This window comes from Meles meles, chromosome 18 (assembly GCF_922984935.1).
Source record: "Meles meles chromosome 18, mMelMel3.1 paternal haplotype, whole genome shotgun sequence".
Classification (NCBI taxonomy): domain Eukaryota; kingdom Metazoa; phylum Chordata; class Mammalia; order Carnivora; family Mustelidae; genus Meles; species Meles meles.
Window position 1 is genome coordinate 6,503,251 of NC_060083.1, and position 27,804 is coordinate 6,531,054.

The 27,804-nt window shown below is 47.8% G+C and overlaps 1 protein-coding gene across 1 annotated transcript in view; it reads right to left on the bottom strand.

Moving 5' to 3' along the window:
- SHISA6 (shisa family member 6) overlaps nucleotides 1-27,804 on the bottom strand; it is a 280,372-nt gene that overhangs the window by 137,078 nt on the left and 115,490 nt on the right. Inside the window, exon 3 of the mRNA XM_045985890.1 lies at nucleotides 8,358-8,453. Coding sequence (XP_045841846.1) covers nucleotides 8,358-8,453 — 96 coding nt within the window. The remainder of the gene's footprint in view (nucleotides 1-8,357; nucleotides 8,454-27,804) is intronic.

A 27,804-nucleotide genomic window follows, 5' to 3' on the forward strand; every position in this document is an offset into this window, starting at 1 on the left:
GCAGGAGAAGACGGGCGGTGATACCTGGCTGGAATTCTGACCTCAGCCCATGTTTTGCTCCCCTCGGTCCTGGCAGGATTTAGGACACTGCCTCCAACCCACCTTTCCAGGGTCATTTCCAGCTGCCCCCCCCCACTGGCATCCCAGGGCCCCCATCACTCATAGCCCGCAAAAGGGGTCCTATGCCCTGTCACACTGGTGTTTCTATCTCTGCGCCCTTGTTCCCTACCTGCAATGCCGACCCTGCCCCACTCTTGGCTTGTCACATCCTTCCTGCCCGGCAAGGACCACTCCAACTCCCATCTCCTGTAGAAGCCCGTTTAGGACTCCTCCACTTAGAGAAAAGGTTTTCCTCCTTTAAGTCCCCGCATCCCCCTCTCTCCCACACTCTCCTTGGTATATGTTTTACAGCACTTCCCTTGTGTTTGAAGGGACGGTACTTCCGGAAGCCAGGCACTATTTTACTCATCTTTGCTCAATGCATAATTAAGTTTCATGGAGATAGACAAAGCCCCATGATTCTGATATGTGGGACGGGTTGCTCCAATCTTAGGACGTCTCTTTGCATCACCGTCCAGAGCTCAGGAATTCCCCTTAGGGATGAAGTCTCTCCCTCCCTAGCTGCAGGACACCCCGGCTTCCCCTATGCAGAGGCTTCACGGCAAGAAGGGTCTCAGAAATGGAAGTGACCTTGAAGACCCTCAAGAGGATGGCGCTTGAACTTGAAGTCCCTTGAGGGTGGTGCTGCTCAGGCTTTTATGTGAGTGGGAATCACCTGGAGGTCTTGCTGACATGCGGGTGTAGTAGGTTCAAGAGTCTGTGTTTCTAACTAGCTCCTAGCAGATGCCAATGCCCATAGCCTTAGTCTGGCTTAGTATGGCTTAGGCTGGGCCCGTAACACCAGGCAGGAAGGGTTGACGTGTCATTATCCTGCCATATCCATCACCTGCACAGAAGCTGAGTCACAGAATTCTATGGTTATGTTTCAGAGAGCAGTAGTGCCCCTGAGAACTGAGATCATCAGTTTTCTGTCCCACTTTGGGGCCACTAAGAAATCCTGGCCACAGATGCCCACTGGTGTAGGGATGATGGCACTCCCAGCACCTTCCCGGGCCTGACAGCCCCGTAGCTTTGCTCTCAGATTTCCTGAGACTCTTGGCATTGAGCAGCAGAGAATGAGGGAAAGCCAACACCAAGGGCTGGCTCCTGAGAAGGGGAGATTCCCAAGTTAGATGACCAGTCATTGCCAAGACCAGTGCCAGGAAGACGATGCACCGGCCACAAACTTGCCCCTGGGGCCAACGTGGGTCATGGGTCATGGCAAGAGGAAACTCCAATCTGGCACCAGCAAGCAAGTAGAAAGCAAGCAGAACGTGGCCCAGAGCTGCTAGACCTCTGGCTGAGCATGCCAGCCTCTGGAAAAACCCAAGAACTTGATCCTCTATCCTCTCCCAGTTGGGACTTCAAGGAGATTCGGGGTGCTCCAAGTTTCCTTTTGGACACCTCCCTTCCTGCCTGAGTGGAAAAGGAGTCAGGCTGGCATTAGCTAAGGAGTGATGTTTTCCTGGTTTCAATGTACCAACAAGACCTCTCTCTTGCCTTGCTGCTGGAGACTACGGGACATCCATCCTCCTCTTCCGAGCAGAACACCCAAGGACCCAACAAGTGAGTTGGAATTTCCCATGGAAATTTCCCAGTGCATCCTGAACCCCTGGCTTTGTGTCATCTCTCCCCTCTTTACACCAGCCCAGTGGCCTGTCCCACCAAACTATCCCAGCAGCCCACGTGGGCCAGTGGTAGAAGGCCCACAGGCAAGCATTAATGGGGATTTTTTTCTCAATACCATGATTTCCCGAGGTAACGTGAGCTCAATGATGGCTTAGATACCCCAACACCCATCAGTGTCTGCTTTCAACCCAACCACTGCCCTTAGAACAAGGAGAACTTAAGAGGATGGTCAGTTTGTAGATGGACATCTTTAATGCCTCCGAGTGAGTCTCCCAATGCCAAGGAGGGTGGTTCTACCTTAGAAGTGGGCCATTGGACGCCTCAAGAAGTTGGCGCTGGTGGGCACCATGCTCCCCAAGGTCCATCTGCAAGGTTCAACTGCTACCCAAATGAACCCAGCTGAAGATGGTCCTCAGTAAGACTGAGGAAGGACATAGTGCCCTTTCTTCCCCTTCCTGAGTTCCTGTCAGCAGGACCCATGTAGGAAAGGGGGCTCTGTGGAAGAGCTGCTTTTAACCAAAATGGCTGACCTCACACATGGAAGTATCCAATTGGGAACCCCCTGAGGTATGGTACTGGGTTTTGTTCTGCCTTGGTCTCTTCTTGTTTGAATGGCAGTAATTCTGAGCCAGGGATTCACCAGGTGGGCATGGAATTCACTGGTCATGCAGACCTGTCTTTACTTTGATGCAGTCAGCTTGAGCCAGTCAACCACTGGGCGAGGTTGATGCCATTCTAACAAATGCCGCCGAATAAGGCTGAGCGCACGGAGTCAAAGCCCGGTTCTCAGTATTGGCCCTGAATTAGGAGTGAACAGGAACAGGCAGAGAGTAAACAAAGGCAGCGGCCCCGCGACACAGAGCAGAATGGTCTGCAGAAAGCTCAGATCTATGGTGCCCTCAGCCCCGAACCCAAGAACTCCTCCCTGCTCCTCTCCCACTTCTTCCCACCCACATTGGCCTACAAAGAAGTATGGGAAAGAATGTTCCCAGGTGGCCCGGGCCTCTCAGAGGCCAATCTCAGGCAAGCCAGACCCAGCTTTCCCTGTCTCTTGCTGTACTTCCCAGCTCTCCGTTGTCATGGAGACCAGATGCCTTCTGAGCTCTGTGCTTTATCTGGAGTCCAGCCTTGGAACACCTTGGCTTAGGGAAAGCCCACTCACTCCCCTGGCTCCCAGAGTGGGAAAATAACGAAGCTGGATTTCTTTTGCCATGATGGTTTGTGGGTCCCCTCACCACATTCTATAGGATGGTCTGAAGGCTACTGCTCAGACCCAGGTGTGGGGGTTGTGGCCTGCCCCCTTCTTTCTTTTCTAGAGTTGAAGACCTCATCTCAAACCCTGGGTACCACAGGGTTCCACAGGGTGCCACAGCCATGGCAGCCCCCAGGGTGGGCTGTTTATGGTTGTGTGGGGCCTGAGGAAGTGGAAGGAAGACCCTCACCTCCATGTTCACCGGCTCCTCCCCTTTATTCAGACCCACTCCCATGTTATCCTGTGGACCCCATCATGACCCAAAGGTCTGCTGCCTCTTACACTCTATTTCAGCCACCACACTGACCCCAAGGCTCTGGTCCTCACTTTCCCCTACCCTGATTCCTTGTAGAACATGTACCTGGACTCAGCACTGGCCAACACCTGTAGGCTTTCTGCATGTTAGGACCCATCCCTAGCTTTGTCCCCTGCTCAAGGGACAGGTGCCAGCAGCCCAGCCCTGTCCCTCTGGATCGCTGCTCCTCGTCCTTAGATCTGGGAACTTGAGCTGGTGGGGTGCTGTCCCTGCCCCTCATTGCTGAGCATCCTGAACTAGCATCAGGATGGTTACATTCAGTTCTGATCTCAGCAACCTCCTCAGATGCCCCTCATTCATCTGCAGGGAGCCCAGACTCTCCTGCCTTAGCTTCTCCCTCAGACCCCATGGAGAGTCTGGCTGGGCAGTGGGAATGGCCAGGGCCAGCCTGGTCCCTGGGTAGCGTCATTCAGACAGAATGAGGCAATCTAGCCACTCGAGATCTGTGTGCAGGGTCTGGACTGGTCCTCCAGGGCGGCAGCTTCCTCTGTTCTGGCCTCGTCTCTATCTCCCAGCTGATCTCAGGGAAGTCCTGAGGCCTAGGAGCACCCGTGGCTGTGCAGAGGCCAGCCCCAGGCAGCAGCGTCCTGGGTGTGAGTCTCGGGGCCCCAGATGGGTGTGGAAGATTCTCTGAAGCCACCAGGGCTGGGCCCGCTCCTATGTCCTCATTAGGGTGACCAGGTGTCCCTGTTTGCCTCGGACTGAGGGGCTGCTCAGGACGCAGGCTTTCCTGTGCTGAAACTGGAATGTTGGGGACAAACAGGGTTGGAAGACCACTCTCTCCCTCAATCACAGCTGATGACCTCACTTCTCCAAATCACTAAGCACCGATGGCATATGACCTGCATGTACCTGGGGCCCTGTACTCTGCCTTCCATCAGTGGGGGACTTCTTGGGTGGGTTTTGCTCCTGGTGGAGACCCACCATCTCTGTGGTGGATCCCATCAGCTCTCGCCTACCGAGGACACCACTTCTGAACGCCCCACCCCTCGCCCACCCTACCCCATGTCATCAACTTCCCCTTCTCTGCTGGACCGTTCCTACCAGCCAGCAAATACACTGGGACTTCTCCCGTCTTAAAATGGAACAAAACACAACTCTCTTTACATCACACTCCCTTCTGGGTCCTGCCCTTGTTCCTACTCTGCATCACGTTAACCCTCTAAAGGGTTTCTGTACCTGCAGTCCAGTCTTCCTCTCCCATTCCCATATTTTAAAGATCTTTTGTAGCAAAATGGGGCTGACAAGGACTCTCCCACGGAGTCATTGTAAGGGTGAAAATAAGATGGCACGTGTCAAAATGCTGGTACTTATAAATTCTCAGCAAATAGGAGACTTTATCACTGGGTTTCCATTGTGGCAGCCTGGGGGATTCTCTGGTTCCCTCAAGGCTACTCTGGGGCCCTACGTGGGGGGCCTGGGTGGGTAATCCTGTCTAATGAATAGAGAAAATGGTGTAGGGGGACCTTGGTCTAAACTCATGGCCAGTCTGGTCAACATCTTCCTCAGACTTGACTTCCATTTACCCTTGATTGCAGACTCATGGCTACATGGCCTCCTAGGCTAAAACATGGGGTCCCCTAACAGGACAAAGATGGAACTGGGGGCTTTGGTGGTTACGAAGACCCCCCCGCCAAGTTCAGAATTCCAGTTCTTTCAATGTCTCACCTTTGCAATCCCAAGAGCCAAAAACACCCCCTTGTTTATTAGGGTTTGTCTTGGAAGGTTTAATTACTTGTGCACCGTGGATCTCATTCTAAAGCATCCTCACCCCCAGCTCTGCATTCGCACAAGTCAACACCAAAGCCGGGATGCACATCTCCCCATGATGCCTCTGGGGCCTTTGAAAGGGCAGCCAGGGCTGGCTACATCCCAGTATCCGAAGAAGTTACCACCACCATCTAGAACAGGGACGGTTAGTGTGATTTTTCAGATCGTCAGAGTCTTCTAGGAATATGAAAATCAGGGATGCAGGCTAGCAGGGCAATGGTATGACCTTCTAAAGCAGGAGCCGGTCCCCCATCAGTTCTGAGCATCACGGTGGGGCCAAGCGGTAGTCACCAGAAGGCCTAATGCCAATGTAGGAAGAAGAGAAAAAATGGGAATAAAGGAAGAGGTACCCGACAGGCAGGGGAGGTGAAGCAGAAAGAAAGAAATAGAGAAGGAAAAGGAAAGGCACAAAACACACAGAATGAACAATGGCCCCATGTTCGACGCCCCTGAGGGGTGCCCTGCCCATGGCATATTTCCATGGGGCACTCTTGCTTCTAGGTACCACTCAGAGCTGAACTTGGGTTGCACTGAAGGAAGGGAAGGAGGAGCTGAGCCCTTTCCCAGAGATCCAGGCTGTGCAGGGAGAAAGAATTCTGATATCAGAAGGAGAAGCCCGTTTCCAAATCTCCTCCCCCAGCCCCAGTCTCCTGGCTCATGGAACTTGAGTTATTATCTCAAGAGGAAAAGCCACACCAGGTACATTCCTGGAGGAGAGAGGAGGTTTCAGAGGCCTTGAGAGGAAAGGAAGGATAAAGAGGACCTGGTGAGGGTGGTGCCTGGTGGAGGGGGCCGGGGGTCGGGCCAGGCACACTCAGGACGGCTGCAGGAGGCACAGACAAGCTAATATAAAGGAACTCAGCAGCAGCCGCAGCAAAGCCCCACACCCACGGTGGGGTAGAGCCGCCCGGACAACAGTGACCCAAAGGACAGGTAGGGATAGAGAATCATCTTCGTGTTGCTCTGATGGGGTCTATCTAGTTTTTTTGGAAGCAGACTAGTGTCCACCTCCTGATAAATCCACGATCTGGCTCCCCTCTGGTTCTGGTCCCATGTCCTCCTCTTCTCATCCTTTTCTACCCTGCTTTATTCACACTAGCCCCCTTCCTACTTCTTGGCACCACAAGAAAGCTTCCACCTCGGGGCTGCCCTCCTGTTGCCTCTGCCTGGGGTGCGGGTCTCTGCCCAATTACCACCTCATCCAATCTGCCTTTCCTGACCAGGGGGGCTCCCAGCCGAGCATTCCCGTCCTTGCACCTGCCGGAGGTTTCTCTCTTGCTCCCATCGTCGAGAATTCATTTTGTCTGCTTCCCCCAAGTGGAATAGGAGTTTCACAGAAAAAGATTCCAATTTGTTTACTTCTGAATATTGCTGAGTGCCAGGCAGGCCTTGTGAAGTATTTTTTGAATGACTGTATGAACCCAAAGCTGTCACTGTTATAATCTACATAGGGAGTTCTTTAGATTGAACTCTTTGGTGTTTCATGTTGGACCACCTGCATGGGGTAGGAGCAAGGGTGGGAAATTACTGGGGTTGAGAAGGCTTGGTAAGAGCTGTCATGTTTTGCTGGAAAAATTCAGATCTGTTGCTCTGCCCCATGGGCTGGAGGAAGGGGGTAGCCAATCTCCAAGATGGCCCCCAGGGATCCCTGGCACCAGATATTTCTGCCCTTGCATTAATTCCCTCTCATCTGGAATAAAGCTGACTTGTGTCACCAGTAAGATACGGAGAGCAAATGACAGTGTGTCGCCAACAGGCTTGGTCATAAAAGACACTCGGGTTTCTCTCTTTCTTTTCCTTGGATCGCCCACTCTGGGGAAGCCCAACCACCATGCTGTGAGGATACACGCAAGTCGCCCATGGAGAGAACATTGTGGGGGCGGGGGAGGGGAACGCAGGCTTCCTGCCAACAGCCCGCAAGCTGGGTGCCAACGATCTTAGAAGCCGGTCCTCTGCCACAGTCAAACCTTCAGATGACACAGCCCTTGCTGCAATGTTGACTGGAACCTCATGAGAGAACCCCAACCCAGAAGCATTCAGCTCAGCTGCTCCCGAATTCCCAACCTGCTGATACTATGCAAGATCATACATTTGTTTGGTATTGTTTTAAAATGCGACATTTTAGGTCTGTGTAATTTGTTGCGTAGCACTAGGTAATCATCGCAGAGCACGTGACGTGGGGGCAGGCCGTCCTAAGTTTCGAGCCGATATGGGGATGACTAAGATTGTGTCTTTCGCTGGTTCACCGTGTCACCCAACTCCCCTTCTGGTCCCAATTTGATTCTGCAACTTCGCATAGCCACAAATGCCACCTGTATCCTCAATAAACTTTATTTAGACACAAAGAGACACAACAGAAAATACATACACAGATACAGATATTATATGTATATATATATATATATTTTTCTCTATAGGATGAACAAACATCACATAGGGAATTTAAAAAGTAGTTGGCATGGAATGTAAGAAAAAATCGCAAAGTTCCTTGGTCGCTCACACTGAAAACAGACACGTAATTCAGAGGCAGACAGGGATTAGAGCATCCCTACAACAGAATTCACAGTTGGTCTATAACAATACACAGGTGTTAGGAAGGGTAAACAGAGGAGTCGGGGATCCGGTTCCTCTTGATAGGACAGAATGCTCACAACACTAGGAAGACTCTGTTTAAACAAAACACAGAATCGAGGATTCCACACCCCCCTCCCCATCCCGCACAGATGCTGGGCAAGCTTCAGCTAGGGCACAAAGCAGCTCTGCAGAAAAGCCATCTTGAGGCTTCAAGGTCTGTGTAACCTCTACCTTTGGGTCCACACTGTAGAGAGTTTATACAGACACACTTAGGACACTGAAACTCTCCAACATGCGCGCTGGCTCCGAAACCCAGAGAATAGAGCGTTGACATCAGTTTATAAAATGTGGCTTTCAAATGGGAAAGGGGTAAAAGCCGAGAGGAGAACACACACTTTGCAAATGGTGCCCCGTCCGCTGGCAGAGTTTCCCACCACGTTGCCTGTGGTCCCCCCCGCAGAGGCCCTGGCCTCTGGGTCCCACTCCTTGCCGGGGCTGGGGGGCAAGAGGGATGTCTCTGTCACATCTACAGACCCTCTAACATCCCACCTGCGACCTCTCAGAAGCCACGTACATCACCAGGACTGGCTGCCGTGGCACCACCCCTCACTTTTCCCTGCCTTGGACCAGCCTCTGGGCTCTGCATTGTCTTTGCGTTTCAGAGCAGGGCTCCCTAGGCAACCTGTGTGTTTTAGTAAAAAATGGTTTCCACTGTACCCTTCGTGTGTCCTCTTCCTAACGTGACAAATCCAGAGGAGATGAAGTTATGGAGATCGGGTCCTCCACTTCGGTAAGCATCCTTCCCATAATGTCCTGCAAGAAGATGGGGCAGAGTTATCTGGAAGACTCGTAGCAGCAAAAATAAGGCAGGAGCTGGAGCTCCCACTCATCCCGCCAGAGTGAGGCCATCAGTGGCAAATCAGCAGCTGAGGCAGGAGGTAGAGCCGTCAAGAAAAAAAATATACTATTTTATAAACACATATAATATATGTTACAAATATATACACTGTATATATAAAAAGTATATATATCAAGTAGATATACATATTTATATATATATGTATGTATATATATATTTGCACAACAAAGACAAAAGTTCTGGAAAGGATACATAGAAAGCAGAAGGAAAAGGGGTACACGGGGCTTGATTTTGGCATTTCTGACCAAGCACAACAGAATATCAGTGTATTTGCCCGCCCCCCGCCCATCCTGTCTGTTGTCCCAGCTTCTTCCATGTTGCCTTACTCATTTGTTTTCTTTCTTTCCAGAGCAGGGAGGCCAGGCTCCGTCTGGCCGAAGATGCCCCCTCTGTGTGCCTGTTTAGGAGTCCCACCATATCCCAGGGAACTAAAGCCTGGTGTCTTAGGAGAGATCCAGTCAGCCGACGGGGGCTGGCAGAATGGCGGCTGTAAAACACTGGCAAAATATTCACTGTTTTCCCCTGTTGACTTTCCACAATAAGATGTTATTCTTTGTCAGCCTAATGTAGATGTCTACCGGTGGGGCTGGTCTGGGGGAAGGTGAGGATGGGTGAGACCTTGGGAGAAGAAATTCAAGAGAAGGAGAGTAATATTCTGCTTCTGACGTTCAAAATGGGACTTCATAAAGCTCTTGAAATACAGCTGTGGTAAAGAAAAAGGAGTACGTAAATGCCATCCTGAGGCACAGACACAGGAAAACGGAGAAAAGCGTATTTTTGTTGTGTTGCTACAAGAGCGCACTGAAAACTACTTAGAAGTAAACGTGTGAAATTATGCAGAAAGAAGGTGAAGTTAAAAAGTGGACAGAAAACGGGTTGCCCTTGTGGCAGAGTCGACTGAGTGTCCGACACTTGGTTTCAGCTCAGGTCACGATCTCAAGGTCGTGAGACTGAGCCCCGCTTCAGGCTCTGTGCTGGACGTGGAGACTGCCTGAGATTCTCTCTCTCACCCCCCTGCCCCTCCACCCCCTCTCCCTCTTTAAAAAAAAAGGTGGACAAAAAATGCTATATTATGTACGATCACAATGCTATAAAGTCAAACCAGAGCATTAGAAATAAATAAAGAAGATTAAAAGAAAACACCATCCAACTACAAGTGAAAACACTGCTGACGGCTTTCAGATAACTAGAACTCATGTCTTACTTCTTCTCTCCTTTCAGTGCTTCTGTATTTTACAAGTTTTTTTCCCCTTTAGTTAAGTATGTCTTTTTTATAATATTAATAAGTAAAATAAACAGTTAAGGAAAAAATGTATAGTATATATAAAGACAACCCAGATTACATCTTTTCTTAACAAGGCATCCTCTACATTGGTAGATCTCAAACACAGGTGCATGCTGGAACCATCTAGAAGCTTTTAAAAATGCACATGACCAGACAAAACTCCGGGGATACTGATTCCATTGACTGAGGTCTGAGCTTAGGGGATGATATTCTAAGGAGCCCTCTAGCTGATTCTAATGTGCCAACCAGGAAAGAAAACCACTGCCTTAGGGTAAATGGAGAGAAAACCTAGGTTCAGTTTATTCAGGTGGGTTCAAGGAACATCTGTTGGACCCTCGGGGGCGCTTGGACCACCCGGGCTCCAGAGTCCTCCCTTCCTTCCCTCCCAGTTCCTTCCTCCTTCTCCCACATCAAGAGTCCTCAAACTTGAGTGTGCATCAGAAAAACCAGAAGGGCATGTTAAAACAGACTGATGGGTCCCCTCCTAGAGCTGGGACCAGGGTTCAAGACTCCACATTTCTATCAAGTCACCTGGTGATGCTGCTGCTGGTGCAGGGACCAAACTCTTGTCCTAGCACATGAGGAACTCAAGAGAATTCTGCCACCATTTCTGTTGTGCCCTCCACTCTGGAAGAGATACTCATTCCTCAGGGCTCATAGCCTTCCACGAGCAGCTCTCGGCTATAAAATACTGCGGTCACAACACAGAATTTGACAGGACAGAATTATTGGACCTAAGCAGCGTCTGCCCGGATCCCGAGCCATGTCAGAGCTCCAGAAACGGCCTCTAGCACCTGGAGAAAAGCATCTTTATCAGGGATGAAGGGGTTGGGGGAAGGGGTGTGTGGAGGGGTGCACCGCAGGGAGAGAGGGACCCCTGCCCTGTAACGTGGTCACTTTCTCCCCACCCCACCCCCAACTGTGGCCGGGCAGGAGAAGGAATTCACAGTTCAGAACTGTCATAAATTCGGACCTCATTAATTCAGAACCCGCAAGACTTCCTGCGGAACTGGGGCTGGTTTATTTTTGTGCTCTTTTATAAATAAAATTTTTGATAAACAAATCAATACTGAAGAAGATGGAGAATAAACAGTGCCTGTGCTACTTACAAATCATTCTTATCTGTCAGCTGGAACAAGGTCCCTCGGGACTGAGCATTGCCCTGGTGCCTCGGGCTCTGCTTTGTTTCACGAGCAACACCAGTTTTCTGATCACCTACTATGCACCAGGTGGAGAGACATAGACTCTGAATGTACAGCTTAAGGGTTGTCTAGTTTTTTTTTTTTTTTTTTTTTGGACATCATAGTAGCGGACATTTTGTAACATAATGCAGTTTAACAGAAATTTTTCACATGTACTATTATCTTAAAATTTTAATCGCAACTGTATAGGCTTGTTGTCTATTATATTACAATGCCGCCATTTATGGATGGAAAAATGGAAGCCAGGGGAAGATGACTGAGCCAATGGTAGTTTCCAGTTCCTCTCACTTCAAACCGTGTCTCCCTTCCATCACTGGTTCCATGAACTTCCCACAAGAGCCTTGTGAAAAGGTCATGTTCCCCAAGTTCACCGAGCTAGTCAGCAGTAAATCCCCAAGCCCTGCCATCTTCATACCTCACCCCATGGTCTGAATGGCCACAAGAAGGCAGTTGTGACTCTTCTCTGGCACTTGAACCCAGTAGAAATGTCACCTTGGGAATGGTCTGCCTGGTGGTGAGTAAGTTCATAGAAGCTGGAGCTCTGGTGGGTCAAGCTTCAACACCAAGGCTCTGAGTTGAGTAAAGGTGAGATATGCCGAGGGGTCAAGATGATGAAGAGCAGGTGGCGGGAATAAAGAATTCTATGCCCAGATCGGCTTGGAAAATATGGAGTTCCATGACATGAAAAGGAAGCATGAACACCAAGTCTAGCGACCTGTTAATGAGCAACCGCCTCTCTAGGAAGCACGTAACATTTTTCAAAGGCATCTTTGAGGACATTTGTTGGGAAAGCCGCCCGAGACGTTGAGTGGGAGAAGGCAGGGTGACAGCATCAGCTCCTGTGGGAGCAGAGGTCCTCGCTCTTGAGCGCTCACTGGATGGCTGGGCCCCGGCCTCGTGGTTCCTGATGTCCTCGATCAGAGGTAAGTTCCATGTCTGACAAGTTTCCAGGTGACACGGCTGAGGGCCACAGGTCCAGGGACCACCCTTTAAGAACCGCTGTGTCAGAACGACTGACAGGTCCCTCTTGAGCTGGATCCAGGGCCAATACTAGGAGGTCAAGGTCCAGGAGGATGCACATTCTCCATCCCCCCCCAGAGGCAAGGTCTCGCATGAGCAAGGGCAGCATGATGAGAAGAACGATTGGTCAAAGCAAAGCCCTGAGTAGGTGGATGGGGCAAACAGAGGGAGTCAATGTCTCTTCTCTGCATGGTGTTGCGTGCAGTCCACAGTTGTACAGATGTGTGATAACAAGGGGTATCACAGAACCCTTTAGACATAAGACAAAGAACCAGCTCTTCTCCATCTGGCAGCCACCACCCTAAATCTATGCCCTTCTGCCTGCCCAGGTCACAGTACAGGCCCATGCACAGCCACGTCCAGGAATGAGGTGGGGTTCAGGCTGCAAAGGGGCACCTGCCACCAATTGCTGAACCCCAACTGTGCAAAGCAGCATCTGGGTGCATTCTGGACCTTTCATTTTGTCAGTGCTCTCTCACTGTCACCAGCATCCAGAAGTCCAAAGTCAAGGGGACAGCACTGAGGTTCAAGTTCAATGCTTCCCTCTCCCCCCGACCCCTTCCCCGGGGCAGGAGGCACTGAAAGCTAAAGAAAGGTCTGAGACTGAGTTCCTGGAGTCAGCAGAAAGCTGGTGGCTCTGGTAAGGCAGCAAGTCTGAGTGGCTACAGGACAAGTTTCTCTGGAAAAGAGATTTGCCGCAAGAAACAGGAGGAGGAAAAGGAGGTACTGCCTGAACAGGGTGGTTTGCAACTGTGAAATTAGATCAAGAGCCAAGAGAGGGAAAGAAACTGACCAGGACGGTTGGCCTGGGTTGCAGACATGGCCAACAGAGTGTGTCCTGAAGGAAATCAGTGCAGTAAATCCCAACAAGAGAGATGCGGTGGGCGCTGGGTGGGGGAGGAAGACCAAAAGACAGCAACGATAGGAGAGAAGGGACAGGGAGGACGATTCTAGGCATTTCCATCAATTTCCAACAGTATTCCCAGAAGAGGCACAGAAGGGATAATTCAGAAGCAATGATTAAAAGTTAATAGATTTTTTTTTTTTCCCTGAGCAGATGGGAAGACTTCAGTCTTCAGATCCAAAGACAAAAGGCAAGATCAAGCATCACAGTATGTCTTAGAAGGGACCAAAATCTAGATATATTCTGGTGAAATGCCTTCTAAAAATATACAGGAAATAAATTCATCAGTTAATTAAATTTAAAAATAAAAGAAAATGCCATCATCATAAAACACTTAAAAAAGTGAGGGAGGGGAAGCAAAGCAACCTTTTGAAGAATTTAAGGCTTTGAGAATAATGCAAAGTTTGCTAATATTTTTGAGTAGAGATGTTTTGATTCCATTCCTTCAAAACTCATTGAAAATAATGCAAAGAAAGAAGAGAGAAAGAGTTCCACAGGCAGAGAAAAATATCAGACTTTTCATTTAATAGAAGTAGAACAAAAGGAAAATACACATACAGAAATTTAAAAAAAATACACATGGATATCAGTTCAAAGGTGACTAAAGACCTAAGTGTGAAAAGCCAAGCCTTAAATCTTCCAGAAAAGAAAAGCAAGCCATCCGTTCATGACCTCAAAGTAGGAAGGGATTTTAAAACGAGGAGCAAGGCACAGACGAGAGAGGAAGCCGGCAAACATATTTTAACTATAAGGCACCAAAAGCCGTCACGAAACTGCAAGTCAAAGTCTCAAAAACATGTATTTAAATTCACATCCAAGACCCATAAAGAACTTCCAATTAATGAGAAGGTAAAAGAACACGGCAGTATGCATGGGCCAAAGAGACGAACAAGCAAATCGTAGCAGAGAAGACCCGAAGGGCCGATTCACATAAAGTCATGTTCCATCTTGCAAGTAATCAGGGAAATTCAAATTAAAGCCATAATGAGATATCATTTCATACCCAGCAGACTGGAAAGAGTGAAAATGCCTGACACCACGGACATGGGCAAGCATGAATGAGAATCCTTGCACACTTCTGCTGGGAGTGTAAATTTGTACAACCACTTTGGAAATTCGAAGACAGATACATGGTAGAAAGAGCAAGTCCCCTTTGGTAGATAAATTGTCACACATGGGCGTAAGGAGATACACACGAGCATGTTCATAGTGAGTATTGTTTGTAATAAAGACAAATGGAGAGGGCTCCATCTTCCTACCAAAAGAACAAGCGATCAACAATGTTATACTCGTACGATGTAATCCTATACTACAGTCCAAATGGAACGAACCAGGGCTCTAAGTAGCAACATGGAGGACCGTCCATTATAATGCTGAGTATACTAAGCAAAGTGAGGAAAAACAGGATGCCATCATCTAGACAGTTATAAAACAGGCAATACAACCCTGTATATTATTTCAGGATACATGCAAAAGTAGTGTTAATACAAGTACAAAGATTCAGGGAAATGATAGATACTTCAAACAGATACTTCTAGAGGTAGGGAGTGAAATGTAACTGAGGAGGAAGAGTAGATGAGGTGCTTTTGTGTTTTATTTCCTACACTGAGTAGCTGGGGACATCATTCACAGTTAAATAATTACTTTATTAGATGATAGATGAATGCATAGATGATGGATGGATAGATGGATGGATGGATGGATGGGAAGATAGATGATGGATGGAGAGATGGATGGATGGAGGGATGGGAAGATAGATGATGGATGGAGAGATGGATGGATGGAGGGATGGAGGGATGGAGGGATAGATGGATGGATGCATGCATGCATGGAGAGATGGGTAGATGGAGAGATGGATGAATTGGGGGATGGGTGGATAAAAAGATATATGGATATGGACAGGTGGAGCGATGGAGCAATAGATAGATGGATAGGTGGATGGATGGATGGATGGATGGATGGATGGATGGATGGATAGGTGGATGGATGGATGGACAGAGAGACGGATAGATGGATAAATGGATGGATAGCTAGTTTTTAGTTAAGAAACTGTAATCCAAATATTTTATTCACCACCAAATTGCCCCTCAAGAACAAAGGAAGCAAAGAGTCTCCAGTTTTAAGAACTCAGAGAGACTAAAATACCCTTGAGTTCTTCTTGAGGGAGGGGCAAGGGGCCCCACGACAAAATCCATCAAACAAGAAATAAAACCACAGAACTTCAAAAATCACAGACGGACTTATTTACAATCTTCAAGCAGTAACCAAATCCCAAAATTCATCAAGTAAAGATGGGTAAATCAGGTTACACATTTGTAACATTTAGCCAATTGGCTTTCTTGGCAGAAAGACAGTTAGGTGGTAGGTACCGGACTTGCCCTGGAAAACCTGGTAGGCCAACGGGGTGATGAAAGTATGTTACGGCGATGAAATAAAACCAAAAGTAGCTTCCGTGGTCAGAGAGCAGCTCTCCCTCTTTAGAGCCTGCTTGAAATTCACAGCATGCACTCCGAACAGACAGGGAGCTGGTCTCTGAAAAGCCAAAATAGTGCTAGGGCTGCTCTGCAGACACTTGCCTGCTGAACTTTCGGTGGAAAAACGTGGCAGAGACAGAAATACAAACGCATGGTAAACCCTGGGAAATATTTTCAATACACGTGAGAAAGGACATTTCCCTTAGTTCCCCTCCACGACACTCACTATTATCAATAATAATAAAGCCCTAGAAAAAGTGCATAGGGAACGTGAGAATAGGTCATTACATCCCCTGGAGAGAAAAAAAAAAAGACAGGGCTTTTTTGGAAGGCCAGGAGATACGTGAAAAATACGATTAGTCACAATTAAGGAAATGCAGGTCAAAATTTAAAGGAGCTTTCCAAAAAAAAAAAAAAAAGAATCGATTTTGGGGTGCGTGGGTGGCTTAGTCAGGTAAGCATCTTGGACTTGTGGTTTTGGCTCAGGTCATGATCTCAGGGATGTGAGATCGAACCCCGAATTGGGCTCTCACGCTTATTGGGGAGTCTGCTTGAGATTCGCTCTCTCTCCCTCTCCCATAGCTCCTCCCGCTCCCCACACTCTCTCTTTCTATAAATAAATAAATCTTTTGAAAAATAAAACCTAATCAATTTGGCAAAAACTTAAAGCCTTCCATGACACCCAGTGCCAAGAGGATGGGCTTTTTCGTTGTGGCTGGTAGAAAGAGTAGAAATTGGTGGTGCCTATTTGAAGGACAAGCCTTTGACCTGGCATTCTCCCTGCTAGAAATCTGCCCCACATATATGCCTTCGAGTCCTCCCATAATATAAGAGCCAGGCCAGACCCTGTGGCCTTGACTGCAGCAGTTTCTGGCAACGGGAAGCTAAGAAAACCAGGATCCATGAATTCGTGGACCATCATGTAAGCATCACAAAGACGAGGGATGTATGTGCAGACGTAGGACGATCTCCAAGACCAAATTAAAAGACGCAGCAGCAGCAGCAGCAAGATGCAGGGCACCGTTTCACAGTAGGATCTTTTGATACAAACAAGAATGAAAACAATACAGAGAGGACATGTAGAGACCCACTGGGAGTAGGATGGTTGCTACAAATGATATATTTTTTTTTCTGCAAGTTATTATGCCCACAAACTACTAAAAGGTCCTTTCCTTTGGGGAAAGGTCCAGGGAGAATTGGAAGGGAAGTGTTGGCCTTGGAGTTTGATTACTTTCTCTACTGCCTGAACTTTCTATACATGTCTATGTGTTATTTTTTATTTTTGTACTATTTACAGAGTTCATCCGGGATTAGGGAGTGGGATCATGGGCCATTCTTCGTTTTTGCCTTTGTACTTCTTTATGGGGGGGGGGAACTCTAATAAATGTCATTTTATCGAAAGCAGTACAAAGGCCAGGAAATGAGAGGGGCCACTTCTCCTTGTGTAAATGACAAAGCATTTATCAAACACGGATTCTAATACCCACCTGGAGCGAGGGTGGTGAGGATTAGATGAGATCCCGGGTACCGATCGTTTCGCCTAATACTCTACTCCAGGAAGCCTCAAAAAATGGGAGCTGCTATTCACATCAAGACTACAGTCTTTTGGGGCGCCTGGGTGGCTCAGTGGGTTAAGCCTCTGCCTTCGGCTCAGGTCATGATCTCGGGGTCCTGAGATCGAGCCCCGAGTCGCGCTTTCTGCTCAGCGGGGAGCCTGCTTCCTCCTCTCTCTCTGCCCCTGCCTCTCTGCCTACTTGTGATCTCTCTCTGTCAAATAAATAAACAAAATCTTAAAAAAAAAAAAGACACAGTCTTTCCTCTTTCCCATGCGGGGAACTCTGTGGGGTCTTCTTCCAGCACATCTGCCCTGAGCTGACCTCGGGCCAGAAGGAGCTGGATAGAGCTTGGACTTTGCTATCTCGCCTGAGGGCTCTTTCCCAGAGACACCCCAAAGCTCCTTCCAGTTCCCAAGAGTTCACACCCGTGTCTACACAAAGCAGAGGGGGCCAGGAGCCAGGACGGCCTGGGTTCCTCCATGTAGTGACATTTTGCTAAGTGAACGAGGCCACTCTGGGCTCAGTCCACAGAGGTAAACGGGGGCAGGCCTGGTCTCACTGCAGACTGCACTGACTATGTTTACTAGTCAAAAACTCTCGAGAGAGCAGCTACTGGGAATGCTTTATTTTAACATGTCAATTCCAGTCCTCACACAAGCGCACGGGGACTGTCTCCTCCAGAGTCTGGGGAGTTAGCAGGGCTGTCGTGGTAATGTCGCACATCTGCTCTCTGGCATCTCCCCTCTGCATACTTGGCAGCTGGGAGACCTGGGTATGGTTGCCAGGTGTGGAGCCCACCTGGTGAAGGCCACGGGTCCCCGGCTGTGAGGGCTCAGGGTCAGCAGTCCCACACTGAACCAACACTCTCCCGTGATGAAGAAGGAAATACAGACCCAGAGTGGGTGAGCAGATGCATTTTCAAGGTCACACAGGTTGATGGTTTTGGATACTGAACCCTCAACTCTTGACTTTCAACATGGCGCTCTTTACCCTATCGTTTCGCTTGAGGAAAGTAGAAGGGCTCCCGTCTGGGAGATCAGGATCACAGGCAGGGTGGGATGGGGAGCACAACCTAGAGGACATCTCGATAACCATCCCACTAGGGGACCAGTCCTCCAGAAAGTCATTCCTAAACCAATCCCTTTCAAGTTAATATCCCTGAACCATCAGTTATGTTGATGTGGATTGAAGAAAACTGGTACTTTGTGTTTGAAACCACAACAAACAAACAAAAATATGAAGATGTCCTCTGTAAAGGTCTCCCGCTGTGGCCAAGGGCAAACTCTAGGTCAACTTTATCCCCTGCAAGAGAGGAGATCTGTTGTGGTCTCCTTTATCTCACACAAGCTTTGGGATAAGATTTCTTGTTTCAGAAAGCATTACAAGGCTCAGAAATAAAAGTCTGAAAACCACACCTCTGGTGCATCCTAATTATTTACCAAGAGGACGAGAGAGAGGATTACTTGATGGTGACATTAATCTTCAGAGATTTGGAGAGGGCTAAACCCTCCTCCTTTCCCTCGTCCCCAGCCATTGAGACATAATCAGGAATGTTCCAACTGAAGGACTTCTCAAGGGCACCTTCTCTAGCCGCGAAATTTGCAGACGAGGAAACTGGAGCCGGGGAGGGAAAACAGACAGCCCAAGGTCACTGGCTGCTGGCTGTGACCTCACTCTGCGTCTTCCCACATCAGAGCCTTGCTGAATTCACCAAGCAGCCCACAGCCTCCCCCATGCCCCGGGAAATGGTGCAGAGGTTGGTTTCTATTTCAGGGGACCCCAGCGCGCCATTTATTTTCTCCTCAGATGCGCTGGCTGTAATCCCCTTGGAAAGATGCCCAGAGTCTAACCAAATCCCCATCACGGACTGCGATCCCCGTTTCGGTTCTGGTTCATTCCTGAGAGCAGGACCCTGGCCAAGAGTCCTGAGGAAAATCTGAGTGGAAGGGAGGCTGGAGGTGCTCTCCACAGCGAGGGAAGACTTTCCTTGGCTCCCAAGTCTGAGGACATTAGGGCAGGGGTCTGTTAAGGAAATATCCCCCTTGTTATTGCCTCGCAGACATACAGTGGGGTAGCCCAAGGCGGGGGGTGCCTGAGACCTCTTTTCCTCTCTGCTTCTTGTCCTTTCCTCATCTGAAAGAACAAACAAAAAACACCGAGTCTTCTGCGAGTACGTCCAAACTGGGGGGGATGGATGAACAAATAATGCTGAAAACGTCTACCGTCTTACGTAATTTTACCGGATGCCTTTATGCGGAGACATTGGCAATGAACTCCTTTTATTATCTAGAGGGAAATATTTAAGGAGAATACGATCTCCATTTTGCAGATGAATAAACAGCTCCCGAAAGGTTGAATATACAGAATCACAGAGTAGCCTGTGAGTTAGGGCAGAACCTAAATTCCCTGTCACTATACAGACTGGGGGTTCCTTTCCTTTTATCACGCTTCTAGGAAAGCCATGCTTCTGGAAGCTGCTCCAAGGGTCCTACTCTCTCCCAAAACACCGGAGAGAGACCCTTCTGACTAAGACAGCTGAATTAAAAAACAAAACAGAACAAAAGAAAAACGTGGGGGGGCAGAGAGGAAAGAATTTTAAGGGCTGTCATCTTTTACCAGGCTTTCACTCCTTATGGGAAGGCAGTTTAATTTGTGGACTATGACATATCCCTGAGAAGTTATCAATGACAGAAGGTTCATATTCAAACCCGGGGCTTTTTCACACCGACCTGGGTTAGGGATCTGTTGCCACGTTGAATAATGCAAAGTAGGAGATGAGAACCAAAATAGTGAACGCTAGGCACAGGGGATTAGCAAAGCCTCCGAGTTTATGGAAATAATGTCACAGGCGACTCTGCTCAGATGTTTCCTTCTGTGGGCAAAGCAAGACTGCCCGCTCTGGGTCCCAGGGAAAGACCCAGGGGAACCATGATTGTTACGGGCACGATGGGGAGAGAGGGGAGACTCACTGGGAGCTTGATATATTTGGATCAGTCTCCAGTCTCCTCTCTTGCTGGATTTTGGTGGGGGAGGGGTAAGAGGTGCTGGAGGACCCCTGTCAGAGGCAGGTCCAGGGCCCCTACCCTGCCCTCAGATACTTGGTCTTTTCCACTCAGCGTGAGGGAGGGCATTGAGGCAGAGTGGGACCTCTTCAAGGAGCGCCTGACTAAGGACCTTTCCCATAGGCCCCCCACTCCTGGGTGGGTTCCCAAGGCTGGAAGTGACAGGGCCTCCCTCCCTCTGACCTCTACAAATTGCATTCAGGGACCTCCAGGTAGGGTCGCACAGGCAGAGGCAGCCACGGGTGAGGAGAGTGGGAGGAGGGTAAGAGGATACTCGGGTCCCTGCGTGGACCAGTGCAGAAGTTCCTCCCCTCCTCACAGGTTCCTTAAACCCACCTCCTTCCTTTTAATGATGTTTTCGCTAAACTGTTCTCAAATTACCCCTTTTAAGAGGGCCATCTGTTTCCTGCCAGACTCCGAGAGATAGGCCATCCATCACCATCCTGGGCCTTCTTCCCTCCCTAGCCCGTTCAGGGACCATGGTCCATCCTTAAAACAGCCCCAGCCTCCAACCTCGAACACCATGCTCACCCAGCAAAACCACCAGTGAAGAGAGCCGACCAGCTGCCATTTTGTCCCTGGGGGACTTCAGGCAAATGATTTGACCTCTCTGAACCCTCTTTTCCCCATCTGTAAAATGAGACTAAATCACAGTACTAAAAGAGAGTTTTGTGATAATCGAATTATTACACACAAAGAGTTCAGAACAGGACCTAGAATATGTTAAGTGCTCTGTTTGCTATTATCATTACCAGTATTTTGTAGAATGAATGACCCCAATCCTCAGATGTGGGCACCTCAATGTCAGGACAATTTCTGCTCTCCTTCTCTGCAACGTTCACCCTTCTGCTTCCAGGACATCCTTCATAGGTTCCTCCTGGCTCCTGGAACCTCCCATACCTGCTCTCCATACGCTCCAACTTGCCCTTGCCTCATACTCCAAGGAGAAACTGGAACAGTAAGAGAGGATCTCTCTCGTTGACAGGAGATCACACCTATCCTCTCTGTCTTCCTTGTTAGTAGCGAATGAAATAATGTTGTGAACATCCGTGTCCCTCCATTTTCTCCAGGACTTAGCTCCTGAAATCATCCCTCTCTTTTTCAACCACCACTTTCTCTCCCTCAACAGGCTCACTCACACTTCGACTCCTCCAGACTGTCCAAACGCTACACACAACACTCTCCCTTGACCCCATGCCTCCCACGCCAATCATGGCCCATTCCCCACCATTTTGTAGGGGAAGAAATGGAATCTCAGAGCACTGAGGGATCTTGCTCCCATTTGCCTATCTCATTGGGGGATGACCTAGGGCTCCAAATACAAATTTTCAATGTTCTTAAAAAAAAAAAAAGGGTGCTTCTGACCACAGTAAGATACTACTACATGCCCACCAGAGTGGCTGAAGTTCAAAAGATTGGCCATACCAAACGTTGCTGGGGCGTTCCCCAAATGTGGGGAAACTAAAACTCACACCTACCATCAGTGGGGATGGAAAATGATAAAGCACCTTGAAGAGCTTTTGTGTAGCTTCTTCTGAAGGTAAAGTCTTCCTGCCCTGTACCCCAACAGTTCTATATGTAGGCATTTACCCAACAGGAGAATCTATGTCCACCGTCACAGATGTCCAAGAATGCCTACCGCAGCTTTACTTAAAAGAGTGATTGAAAAAAAAAAAATCAAGTGTTCAGAATGCCCGACAAATGGAGCTTACATAATATACCGTGGAATATTCATGAAAGGAACACGACACGAGGCGAGAGCCACTGGTACATGTAATGACACAGATGACTCTCCCAGACAGGATGAGAAATGAAAAGGCGGTCGTAAGACGTTCATGCAGGACGACGGCACGTATATGAAGACCAAGATGAAATCTTCTTGACGAAGACTCCCAAAGAGCGGACAAAGTCATCTGATGATGACAGCCACCAGAACGGTGGTTACCTCTGGAGGTTAACTACAGACTGGGAAGGGGCACTGGGAATTTTATGGGATGATGGAAATGTTCTGTTTTTTTTTTTTTGTTTGTTTGTTTGTTTGTTTTAATGTATTTATTTGACAGAGATCACAAGCAGGCAGAGAGGCAGGCAGAGAGAAAGGAGGAAGCAGGCTCCCCACTGAGCAGAGAGCCCGATGTGGGACTCGATCCCAGGACCCTGAGATCATGACCTGAGCCGAAAGCAGAGGCTTAACCCACTGAGCCACCCAAGTGCCCCTGGAAATGTTCTGTTTTTATGTGGACAAGGGGGCTGGGAGAGATGGGCGGGTAGAGAGACGGTAGATAATCATGTAAGAAATCACTGACTTGGAGCACCTGGGGGGCTCAGTTGGTAAAGCGTCTGCCTTTGGCTCAAGTCATGATCTCTGGGTCGTGGGACTGAGTCCCCCAACAGGCTCCCTTCTCAGCAGTGGGTCTGCTTCTCCCTCTGTCTCTCTGATCTCTCTCGCTTTTGCTGTCTTTCAAATAAATACATCTTTTAAAAAAATCATTGACTTCTACACTGAAGATTGGTACACATGCCGTATTTTGGATTTCCATCAGACTTCCATTTTCAAAAGCCATTTGCTTAACTCTTGCACTAAATGGATTCTCCTTTATACCCTAATTATACCAACACCAAGAGGAGGCAACGATTCTTAGTATTCCCATCCCCCAACTGCCTCTATTTAATTAAGTTTACAACCCAAAGATCCTCAGAGACCCCTCATTCAAAGAAGGAGCCAACAGATCTGAGAAGAGAAAGTGAGCTTTAAAACTCACTTGTATAGGTGATAAAACTCACTTGTATAGGGTCTGATGACCCCCAACTCCAAACTCTGAATCTAGTTAATGTTCTTTCCTTTCCACGCCACTGCCCATCCTCGCCGTTCTGCAAGCGAGACTGCTTACAGAGATTTAGGATGTAACTCTGGGAGAGTTGACCCCGGGATAATGAACAGCCCAGCAGGCTTTCAAACAGAGGGAATGCACCCTCCCAACCCACCCTGGAGCGACACAGGAGAGATGGAGAAGGGATTCAGTGTAAAGACTGTGGACGGGAGAGACATCAAGAGAGACACTTAAGATTTGCCGCTAATGAAGTTGTAGCATCTGAGGTTGCTTTGGTTGCCTCGTGAGCAATGAGGGAGAGAAAGCAGCACCGGACTTGCCAGGAAGGTGGTGGAGCAGATCCATCTCAGGGGCTGGCCCGAAGACACTTATTATGCTAATAAACTCAGTGCAACAGTTGACAAGAAGCTGAAGGCCCACAATCCTTTCGAAAGGGGCAAGTTAAGTAGAAAGAATGATTTTCGCGAAGTCAGGCCAAACCCGGAAGAATATGATAAATCTCTAGGTTTCAAAGCCCTTTGACCCAAAGGGAAGGCCAGCTATTAATAAAGACAGTCACCACCTCTGATGTGGCACTTGACGGCAAGCTTTAACATAAAATCCCATTTAATGGAACCTTTGAAACAACCTCACAAAGGGTGTTTTCATTACCCCATATGGCACGTAAGAAAAATAAAATCCACCTCATTTTAAATAATTTGTCCCAAACTGCACAGCTAGTCACAAAAATAGGTAGGACTTGAAGGAAACATTATTTTACCCCAAAGCTGCGGTCGTCCAGCAGCACCCAGCTTCCATGAGAAATAAAGATACATTATGTTGCAAGAAAGCGGATGAATGGAAGCATCCACAGGAAGGGGAGCAGAGATCGTGTTCAAGAGAACTGGACCCAAGGAATGTGGACATGGGGCGGGGGATGTCAAGGATTTAAGCTCAGTAGCGAGAAGCCGAAATAACATCGTGTTCAAAAGTCCGGGCTTGAGCAACCCTCTGGCAAGCTCCCCAGGCGATCGATCACATTGTGGCTTGTGGTCTGTTCTCCCCCATAAAGTGGAGCCCTCTCCACCTGGCACCTGGCACGGGGCGGGTGCTCGTGAATTCTTTGTTGAATTCATCAATGAACAAATTAATTAGCGAACAAAACCAATGTGTCTGTGTTCACCTTCTAATACTCTCAAGGTCTGAGTCATGGGACTTCCTGCTTTATGTGTACCTGGGAGTGCTGAGTCATCATGAGACCTCTGAAGGTCAGGACCCCGGCCAGAGGAAGAGCAAAACCTCTCCCACTACTTTGGCTTCCACCTGGATGCCTCCTGCTAAGTTATCCATGCAATCATTCCAGCTTTCCACTCCCTTGGTATCAAAAGCCAATCCGTGTTCATGGACTTGAACACATATTCATTGAGTCACTCACTCAACAGGTTGCTGGAGGAGATTAACTTCGAAATTCCTATCTCTGCTGGGGTGGGTCTGGTTTTTAGATGCCATGATAGCTTAAAACAAAACAAAGAAAAGAAAAAGCCTCTACATTACATTAAATTCATTTTTATTTAAAAGTAAAGGGGCACCTGGGTGGCTGCCTTAGTCAGTTAAGCATCCGACTCTTGATTTCGGCCCAGGTCATGATCTCGGGGTCCTGGGATTGAGCCCCACGTCGGGCTCTGTGCTCAGTGAGGAGTCTGCTCTGTCCCTCTCCCTCTGCTCCTCTCCCTGCTCACTCTTTCTTTATAAAATAAAGAAATAAGGGGCGCCTGGGTGGCTCAGTCAGTTAGGTATCTGGCTTTGGCTCAGGTCATGACCAGCAGGGTCCTGCATAGGGCTACCTGCTCAGCACAAAGCCCGCTTCTCCCTCTCCAGCTCTCCCCTGCTTGTGCTGTGTCTCTCTCTGTCAAATAAATAAATTTAAAAAATAAAATAAAGTCTTTTAAAAAAATCTTTAAAAAATTAAAAAATAAAAATAAGTAGAAATAGTGCTTTCATGAGGTGTTTTGAAAGTGGAAATTATCTTCACACTAATGCTCGTGTGGTTTTCAAACAATTCAAATGTGAACAGTGCATATTGGAACTAAAAAGCTGACACACTGAAAAAAATGGTAGAAAAAGTAAGAAGCTGATGCGCTGAGTCTGAAGTCTACCCAGGAAACATGAATGCAAGAGAAGAGGCAAGACATTTTGAAATGAAAGAGAACTTGTACCACATATCACATAACAGACAAAGCTACAATCATTAAAACAGTACAGTATGAAGAATAGTTAAATGGAACAGAATGGAAAACCCAAGAGGAAGATTTTTGTAAATGTTAAGAATCGAGGTTATGAGAAAGAGGGCATCCAAATCAGTTGATGAAAGAAAGAGCACTGATTATGTATTTGGGAAAAATAAGACTGATGTCTACAGCTTTTCTTCATACAGACAAATTACAATGTCTGCCCAGCCCATACACCCCATGAGAAACCGTACATGAATTTCCTGATAAAAGATGCACCTGGGAAGCCTTATTTTTCTTCTATCACATCACCCTCTCCCATTTCCTGGCCAGGGCTGACTGCGCCAGAAATAAAAAGCAGGGTTTGCTCTCAAGAATATTTAAACTAAGAGTTGGAAATGCTCCAGAGTATTTAGACGTGTAAAGTCATACAGAGTTGGAGCAGGAGTCCTGTCCAAGACATCCCAAAGCCACATGCCATCCGTAAATCTGGGCATTCCCAAACCATTTAAGAGCAGAAATTCCTCCAGAGGGAGGAAGGCTGTTGCAGAGAGAAAAGCCCCCGAAAGAGAGAAGGTCTCTGCCAGTTTTCAGCCACGAGCTGCCCCTGTTCAGTTGAATACACTCTTGTTAATTTGAGGTATTTTGATCTGTGTCTCTCATTAACAAACATGTTCTTAGTAGAACATACACCATTTGTCCAAACACATTCTAGGGATAGTCTAGAATTTAACATGAAGAAATAAGACAGTAGAAGAAGAGATCTGTGACTATCTTCCTAATCCTGGCCAAGCAAGACCCGTCTAAACATGAGAGCAAAAAAAGGAAAAACCAGGAACAAAAGGAAGGAATAACGGGTCAGATTTTATAAGATTTTGAGAGTTCTGTATGTCAAAAATTACCAGGAACGTACACCCGTGTTCATAGCAGTTTCATTCAGAATAGCGGAAAACTAGACACCACCCAGGTACCCACTGAGGGTTGAATAGAGAAGCAAAATGTAACATAGTCGCACAATGGGATATCATTCAGCTTTAACAAGGCTAGAAATTCAGAAACGTGATACAGCATGGATAAACCATGAGCACATTTATGCTAAGTGAAATAAGCCAGGCACTAGGGGGGCAAATACTGTATGATTTCACTCATTTGAGCTATCTAGATCAACCAGGTTCATGGAGACAGAAAGCAGGCTGGTGGGTGCCGAGAACCAGAAGATGCATGTTTGCTGCTTAATGGATACAGTGTTTCGGTCTGTAACATACCCAAGTTCTGGAGCAGGATGTCAGCGACAGGTGCACAACAATACCAGTATACCTCACTCTACTGAAGCCTACACTCCAAAATGGCTAAGATGGTAAATCTTAGGCTGTGTTTATTTTACCATAATTAAACTTTTTTTTTTAAACAGTTAATAGGGGCACCTGGGTGGTTCATTCAGTTAAGCATCTGCCTTTGGCTCAGGTCATGAGCCTAGGGTCCTGGGATCAAGTCCCACATTGGGCTCCCTGCTCAGTGGGGCATCTGCTTCTCCCCCTCCCTCTGCTCTTCTGCTCTGCTGGTGCTCTCCCTCTCTGCCCTGCCTCCCTCTCTCTCAAATGGATGAACAGAAAATCTAAAAAAAAAAAAAAAAAACAAAAACCCAGTTAATATTTTCAGCAGATATTTAAAAAAAAGGCTCTGACAAAGAAGAGACGAACCTCCTTAGGGGGAAAAAAGCCCCCCAAAACTGTGGACATAAATGGGCAATTCGGAAGAGGAAATAAAATGGAACGGTATCTCTTTCGGGCAATATAATGATATATAATAAGAGTCTTCAGATACGCACACCTTGTGACTTAGTAATTCCACTTAATAGCAATCCATCCAAGGGAAATAATTACACACACAGCAGAGAATTATGTGCAATGATTATCATCACAGTATTATTTATAATAGTGTAAAACTAGAATCAAGCTAAATGTGATCAACAGGGAAATGGCTGAATAAATTATGTTACTTTCAAGGCTGGATGCCATGGAGTCATCCTCGCTGCCTTTTGAAAAATATTTCAGGGCCGTGAAAAATGCTCACGAAATGACAGTAAGCGAGCAAAAGATTTATAATTAATAGATAACTTAAGACATCTTTTTTTTTTTTTAAAGGGGGGCAGGCGGTTCACACAGGGGGAGAGGAGAGATGCCTCAGGTGCTCCCGAGGAACCTGTTAGGATGATGAATCATTTTCTATGCCCTTCTGTGTTTTCCAAGCTTTCCTTAATGGGCAGCGATTTCTTTGGTAATCTGGAATACTCTGTATTTGAAACGGGGTGCGTTTGGATGGCAGGAGTTAATGGTGAAATTGAGCAACCAGAAGGCTTAATGCAGAATGCACACACAGCCTCCCTTCACTGCTGCAGGGCGGCACCCATCAGCCTCGGTCTCTTGCTATAGCCCTTCTGACGGCACACAGCCGTGCACCAGCCCAGCCTCTTTCTCCAGCAGCCCTCACTCCTGAAGTCTGGGAAAGCCAAGGAGGCCTCTCTTTCCCTACCTACCATGCAGACTGCTTCCCCTGCAAGGCATTTGGAGGAAAGAAAAACTATCCATCATCCCCCACTCACCCTCCTGGGCCAAGTCAAGGGGACACCGCAGGGGTTGGGGTCCAGGAGTCAGCAGCTGGTGCGCTGTGCTCCTGGAAGGAACAGGAGCTCGCCCGTTGTTGG